The sequence below is a fragment of the Magnolia sinica genome, chromosome 4 (assembly GCF_029962835.1).
Source record: "Magnolia sinica isolate HGM2019 chromosome 4, MsV1, whole genome shotgun sequence".
Taxonomy (NCBI): domain Eukaryota; kingdom Viridiplantae; phylum Streptophyta; class Magnoliopsida; order Magnoliales; family Magnoliaceae; genus Magnolia; species Magnolia sinica.
This window is the reverse complement of record NC_080576.1, coordinates 20,436,080-20,443,965: the sequence shown is the minus strand read 5'-3', so window position 1 is coordinate 20,443,965 and position 7,886 is coordinate 20,436,080. Positions and strand designations below refer to the sequence as shown.

Here is a 7,886-nt window from a genome sequence, read left to right as displayed (position 1 = left end):
ACAAATGTTAGGTTAATTCAAAACCTTTGTGGCTCATAAAAGGTTTTTAATGGTTAATAACCACTATTTTATGTGGTATGGTCCACCAAAAATTTGTCTGCTTCAATTTTTGGATGACACCTAAAGTGAATTAGAAAAATAGATGAACGGCGTGGATATACAGTGCATGCATGAGGTGGCCCAAAGTCAAGGTCGCACCCACATCTCTGTTGGGGTCACAACTAAGTCAAGTCGTGCTCTTGTCAACCAAGGGCAGCACCTTGAGACTGGGATGCCCAAGTGGTAGTCTGAGAGAGGTTCCTCGTTTCAAGGCCGAGGTCTTGGTATAGATCCTCATGGGGGTGGCTAACAGTGAAGTGTGAACTGACAGTGGGGTGTACTACCAAGCTAACAAAAAAAAAGAAGAAAAAACCAAGGGCAGCAGCACCTTGAGACTGGGGTGCCAAGATCCCATCAGACTGCCACGTCTCATATCTAACTTGTAGCTTAAAAATTATACCTATTCAGGTAAGGTCACACTGCAGGGAATGGTTCGGATGGGACACCCACCGTTAGTTGTTTGGGGCCCTTCAGTCTCTGTAAGCTATCTAATCCATTCATCCAACGCCCTGTATGCTCATGTGAGTCCCGAGCTCAGCACAAGCAAGGAAGCGGATTGGCTAGTGTACCTCACACCAGCTAGATAGCTGATGTATTGACGTCAGCAAGTTCTTTAGGTCTTATCATGAGGTATGTGTTATATTGAAATTGTCCATCTATTTGGCGAGCTTATATTCAAGCTTGAGACAAAAAATAAGACAAATATAACTATCAAGTGGACCACACTGCAAAAAGCAGTGGGGGATTGAATATCTACCATTGAAACCCTTTTTGAGGTCACAGAAGTTTTGGATCAATATGAAATTTGTTTTTCCTTTTAATCCAAGTCTTTGTGACCTTATGAACAGATTAGATGGAAAATAAATGTTATAGTGGGCCTTACAAATATTTTAACGGTGAAAATCATTATCTCCACTGCTATTTGTGGTGTGGTCCAGGTGATCTTTATATATGATTCATTTTTTGGATAATGCTCCAAAATGATCTCTAAAAATAGATGAACGGTGTCAATATAATAAATACATCACTGTGGTGTCAATAAGTACATCACCATGGATTGACTGGTGTACCACACACTAGCTATATAGCTGCGGGAGGCAGGTGTCACTTGAAGACGAGCGCTGACGCTCCACGAGCTCGAACGGTTCAAAGAAGATCAAAGTTACATGGGCTCCACAGTGATGTATTTATTATATCTATACTGTTTATCTATTTTTAGAGATCATTTTACAGCATTTTGGATTATCCAAAAACTGAATCATATCCAAAGATCATATGGACGACGACACCACAAATAGCAGGGGTGATAATGATTTTCACCGTTAAAAAATTCATAGGGCCCAGCATAATGTTTATTTCCCATCCAATCTGTTCATCATAAGGTCACAAAGACTTGAATTAAGAGGAAATATTTTTTTTCATATTGATCCACTTGATAGCTAGATGGTCTTATTTTTTTTCTCAAGCCTTCTTGTCAAATGGATGGACGTTTTGAATATTAGACATACCTCATGATAAGACCCACATAAATTGCTGACATTAATAAACCAGCTATATATTGGTGTGAGGTACACCAGCCAATCGGCTTCCCTCGGACAGACCCACCGTGCAAGGTATATTCCAAAAAACATGATGCTGATCACTAAGTGAACACACCCAGATCCATAGCTCAACCGATAGACTGAGTAGAGATACCTCATTTTAACACTTGAGGTCTTGGTATCGATCCCTAGTGGGGGTGGCCAACATGGAGTGTGTGACATAGGTGTGTACTAACAAGTTAACAAGCTAACAAAAAAAACAGAAAGAAAAAAGACTCAAGTGTACTGTACAACTGGAGGCAACGGTGATCGTGATACCCACCCTTGAAACATTCCTAAGGCCTACTGTGAAGTGTATTTTCTATCTAACCCCTTCATAACCCTTCATAAGGTCATATAGATGAAGGAAAAACACAAATATCAGCTTGATCCAAAACTTCTGTGGCCCCAAAGAAGTTTTCAATGGTAAGAATTTAATCTCCACTGTGTGGTCCACTCGAGGCTTCTAACTCCATCAATTTTGGGCTTAAATCTAAAATAATATGGAAAAATGGATGGACAGCATGGATAAGACCCCTACATCACGGTAAGCCCCTAAGAGCCCAGCCTATGCCGAGCTCTGGACACGCGGAGCGAGTATCCAATCCGCGTCGGTGCGAGTCATGCTAGTTTTCTCTTTTTACACACCGTTCCCCTCATCAAGCGTGAAACGGATACCGTTGGAATTCCTGTTTCATACACGTGTGGCTGACATTTAGATCATCGCAGTTTACAGTAACAGTATGTGCTGGAGCACCTGTTTGAACGGCTTGGATCTTGCACAAACTTTAGAACGTGTCAGCCATAGAGCCTTATTCAAGTACAGCATAATACAGCCTTAGCGGATGCTATCTTGCTCCTATAAAATATTAGCATTTCTCTCGCACGTGCACACACATCAACCAATCTGAACCGACCAATCCATGGGCCACCTCAAAGATGGGCCGACCCAAATTCGTAACTGTAAGCTTTTTAGTTATAATTCACTTCCAACATGCAAACATGGTCTATGAATTAGATGGTCAGACAGTGTTTCCCCCACCCGACGGATCTCACACAAGTCTGCAAATCAGCACGTGTGCTTGCTGCTGGCCATAGCAAAACCTCTCGGATAATAAGAACAAAAGACACTTGAGATTGGGACTTCACGCTAGTGGTGCAGAATCAATCACAGGGCCCCACTTCTTTTTATGAGTTAGACTCCTATCATAGTCAGCCACCATTTTTTAAATGGTGGTGGCCCATCCTTCTCACACATGACACTCATGCACAGCCATCCAAACCATACAAGTAATGATCCAAGCAAACACAACCATCCAACTGATGCCGACAAAATGGACAGCCCAAATTCATGAGATAAAAAAATAATTAAAAGGATATGCTCCATATACACAACATGGTTGATGAAGTTGACGGTCTGGATTGCCGTAAAAAAGCAACCATATATAGAATTGAAGAATGACAACTATTAATTAAAGTGGTGGTGAACCATGAAATGAGTGTAGCTACTTTTGCATGCTCAAGTGGGAGTGGGACTATCTCAAGCTTCTTTTTCCATCATTCCACGCATGTTATGATGTTGGTATGGAAGAATCCATTGAAAAATAGAAATCCCAAGTCAAAGCCATTGATGGCAAGAGGTTTACCAATGGTAGGAGACTTTGATGCATGAGAATCCTATTCCAATAGGATTAGGATTCTTACACCACGAGCACAAACTTCGTTGACTCTATCTCTTACTTTTTTCTATTTTTTTTAATATGTGAAAAGGCTACACTACATTGCATGCTTTTCATTAATATTATTTTTTATTTTTATTAACTTATTTGTTTCATTATCTTGTTAGTTCACCATCATGTTCAAAATAGGGCACCCAAGGTGGCATTCGTACCATTGTTAGGTTTATGTGGGGCCCAGTATGTGTCCGCACCATCCAACCCTTTAGTCAGACTGGTTATGTCAAAAAACCCCTGACCCTCAATATTCAAATGGTTTAAAATTCAAGTAGGCTATAGCACTGTGATAGACAGTCCCTATTTTTAGAGTGAGATCATTGGATCGTGTGCCCATGTGGTGTTGCATGTATTAAACAAACACAATGCCAAGCTCCCCTAGTTTGTTTCTTTCACCATGGCCCACTTTAGTTTTGGATTAAATTAAATATTGGGTCTCAATAATTTAATGAGGTAATGCATAATAATTTCATGAGGTAATGCATTTGATGGATGAGTTAGATATGTGAATACATTAAGTGGGCCCTGCATCTACTATTATATAACTAGCCAGACCATCCAATTGTAGGTCCCTTGTGGATAGAGCATATCTCTAAGATCACAATGATCAAGCGATCCTAACCATCGAAATAAACGCTGAACAGACAATTACGAATGGTCCAAATTTAAAGGGAAAAAAATTATGATGGTTAATATTATATGCTCCATCCAAAGGTGGGTAAGCTATTTGGATGGCAGGGATTGCTCCATATGTACGGATGAAGAGTCACCGCTGCTTTTTAAAATGGTGGAAAACTGACATTGGAGTCTGGTGATTTGTTTTTTTGTTACAATTCCATGACAATTGATTTCCTGATCAAAAGAGGAAGGAATTATAATGAGGGTAATTGAGTATTTCCTTCCTCATGCTTAGAAGAGGATCCAAGGCTACAGTGGTACTTTAAAATTACCAAAGTGCCCTGTTTATCTAGGAAATTGACTGTTTGGTCATTTTCTTGATTTGGATGAGAAGACCATGTGTAAATGACCAAGATGCCCTCGCTTAGGTTTACATTGAACTTGATGGGGATAAAGTCATTTCAATGGGGGTATTTAGGTCAATTGCAAGTGGAAATGAACATTGGCGAAGCTCATATGTGTGTACACGGTAGGTCAGTTACACGGGGAGCGGATTAGGTGCGGCCCTGCCATGTGGCCCATTTTGATGTATTTATTCTAAATCCACACCGTCCAACCATTTTTTTCATATCATTTTAGAACATTGGGATAAAAATAAAGAAGATCCAAATTAATCTCAGGTGGACCATTCTCTAGGAAAGAGTGGTGATTGAATGCTCTACCTTAAAACTTCCTAGGTTCCACCGTAATCTTTCCATAACGTTATTTGCCATCCAACCCATTGATAAGGTCACATAAACCTGGATGAAGGAAAAAAACAAATATCAGCTTCATCCTAAACTTTTGTGGCCCATTAATAATCAATAACCACTATTTCCTATGATATGGTCCACATTAGAATTGGACCTGCTTCATTTCCGGACTATAGCCTATATGCCCGATAATATAGAATAAACACATCAAGGTGGGCCCCACGGTAAGGGCCGCACCTTCTTGAGTGCCGCACCTAATCCACTCCCGGTTACACGCCACTCACACTATTATTGATTTATTTTATAATTTTAAAAAAGAAAGAAATGAGAAATGATATATGCAACCGGTTGGACCGCTGAGTTACCTTCAGCTAGCGGATGAATCTCAGCCACTCATGTGTCTGCAGCATCTGACCTGTCCAGAGGGTTGGCCTAACGTGAAGATCACACATTCTACAAAATCAATCCAATCCACCCATTAGGTGGTCCACACCCGGGCTTTGGATCCTATTAACACCATCCACTGCTTTCTACACTGGTGATTGGACTGGGCTGATTTTTGCAACAGTGGTAGAAACCTTTAGGATGGGTTGTATGCCATACACATAGCGAAGCTTTTCGAGTCGCTGCGATATTTGTGTGAGATCCAGTCCGTTCATCATTTTCAGCCGCTCATGTTATAACATGACCCCAAAAATGAAGGGGATCCTATCCTTAAGTAGGCCACACCACACAAAAGAGTAGGATGGAAATGTACACTGTTGAAGCCTTCCAGGGGCCAACCTGATGTTTATATTCCATCCAAACAGTACATATGGTTATTCCCGTCGCAACGAATGGCAAAAACAAATATCGTCCTGATCCAGAACTTCTTTGGCACCCATGAAAAAGTTTCAATGGTGTGCATTCAATCCATGATCTGGGAAAGTGATGGACGGATCGGATGTCTCATGAACATTATAGTGGGCCCTACAGAGCTTGCACCTACACGGATCCCCTTTTTCAACCGTTGAATATTTTTAATTTCAACCGTCCAATAAATGTCCACCAATCCGATAATAAAAAAACCTTAATTTTTTTATTCATAATAAATCTACACTGCGTATCATCCATCACACTCTGCCAGAGCACCAAAATTCTCAGTCATAGGTCCACAGCAAGACGTGCAAGGGCGTTTTTGTCATTTAAAGGGATGCTACACCGAAGGTCACTTTCGTTATTCCAGTGAAAAATAAGGACCTTTTCCTTATCTCTGAGTGTATAATCAAGATTTGAAAATTCAAAGCATCCCATCTAAACAAATCCAACCGTTTGAGATCTTCCCTCTATATAAACCACCATACAAGCTCCTCCTCCATTAACCACACAAACATGAAAATGGTGGTGGACGTACGGACAAAGCTCCGTCTAGCCATTGGATCGGTCAAAGACCATGCAACCATCGGCAAGGCCATGATCATCGGCCGAGATGTCTTCTCAGACATAGAAATCGCAATCGTACGGGCCACCGGCCATGCCAATGCTCCGATCGATGAAAGATACGTGCATGAGATCCTCTTCCTAGTTTCCAATTCCCCTCGTTCCGTCTCCTTCCTCGCCGCTCGTATTTCACGTAGGCTAGACAAGGCTCGCGATCGGAACGTCGCGCTCAAAACTCTCTTGTTAGTCCACCGTCTCCTACGTGGTGGAGACCGCAATTTCGAGCAAGATCTTCGCAACGCGTACTTAAGCGGCGATCTTCGCATGAATCTTGATTGGTTTTTGAAGAATTTCGACGGTTCGATCTCATTCCTGCATGATTACGCGCTCTTTCTTGAAGAACGGATGGGGTGGGTCATCAACCAAGCTGGGAAGCTCGAGCCGGTCAGACCCAAAAGCTCTGAATATCAATTCTACGAGGAGAAGTCGGTTGAGATGGTTTTTTGTAAATTACCCAAATGCCAAGCGTTCCTCGATCGTATCATGGATTGTTTGCCTGTCGAAAGTGTCCGTTCCGATCGAACGGCTCAGGCGGCTTTAAGTAATATCTTGAGAGAGAGCTTTCAAATTTATATGAATTTCAATGAGGGTGTAACAACTCTCGTAGATACTTTCTTTGATTTCAAGAAACCGAAGAGAGCACTGGCTCTTGATATTTTCAGGAGGGCTTCTAGCCAGAGCTACAAGATATTCGATTTCTTTGAGAATTGCAAGAGAATTATAAGTAGTAAGAGCTTGGATTACCCACCTGTTCGGATAATCACGACGGCTTGTGTTTCTACCATGGAAGAGTTTTTGAGCTGCTCTCAAGCGTTTGGAAATGGGCGATCTGCTATAAGCAATTCGAATTCTCCTTCATTCAATGTTCTTATAAAGCCTATGGCGGCGGCTGTCATCAAAGAAGCTGAGAAGCGACCGATGAGTGTCCCAAACACTCCATTTTCTCGTAGAATGGAGACCAAAATAAGTACAGTGTGGGTGCAGTTTGATGATGAAGATACCCAAGAATCTTGTTTATCCATGGAAGGATTCAACGATCGTTCGATGGGAATTTTCGACGGTCTAGAGTTTGAAGGGAGAGATTGTGAATGGTTGGATGGTGTAGAGCCTTGCAGCTACAATAACCCATTTGTATCTTGATACACATGGGTACAATTGTAATATGTTTTTTTTTTTTTTTTTGGTTTTTTTTTCAACATCTTGATTTTTTTTTTTTTTTGGATATGAGATTGGGTTTGTGAATAGAAGGGAAAAAATATGTTGAGATTGATTTTATTGACTGTTTGAGGATTTTAACCCATATATTTGAATTCACTAAATCATGTTTGTAAATGTTAGTTTGAGGAATTTTGGGGAGAGTTTGGTTGCACAATTGAGTTGAATTGTGAAGGGATAAAATTGCAATTTGGAGGACAGACAGTCGGTATGATTGCTAAGGAAGAAAATTACAGCTTGGTTGTTTTAACTTTGTTTGACTACTAAGTGCAATTGTATTATGCTTTTTTTTCTTTTTTCTTTTTGCTTTTTTTAAATTTAATTTTTTTTTAATGAGATCGGGTTTGTGAATAGAAGGGAGAAGAAATCTTGAGATTGATTTTATTGATTGTTTAAGGATTTTAATCCAT

At 40.6% G+C, this 7,886-nt stretch overlaps 1 protein-coding gene across 1 annotated transcript; it reads left to right on the top strand.

Moving 5' to 3' along the window:
- The first annotated feature begins 6,082 nt into the window (after positions 1 to 6,082).
- Positions 6,083 to 7,531, top strand: LOC131242708 (putative clathrin assembly protein At1g33340). The gene has a single exon (XM_058241531.1). The coding sequence runs from the start codon at positions 6,154 to 6,156 to the stop codon at positions 7,399 to 7,401; it is 1,248 nt and encodes a 415-aa protein (XP_058097514.1). The 5' UTR covers positions 6,083 to 6,153; the 3' UTR covers positions 7,402 to 7,531.
- Positions 7,532 to 7,886: the final 355 nt, after the last annotated feature.

What these genes read in the sequence shown, in the direction of transcription:
- LOC131242708 (XM_058241531.1), top strand. Translation starts at nt 6,154, where the DNA reads ATGAAAATGGTGGTGGACGTACGGACAAAGCTCCGTCTAGCCATTGGA.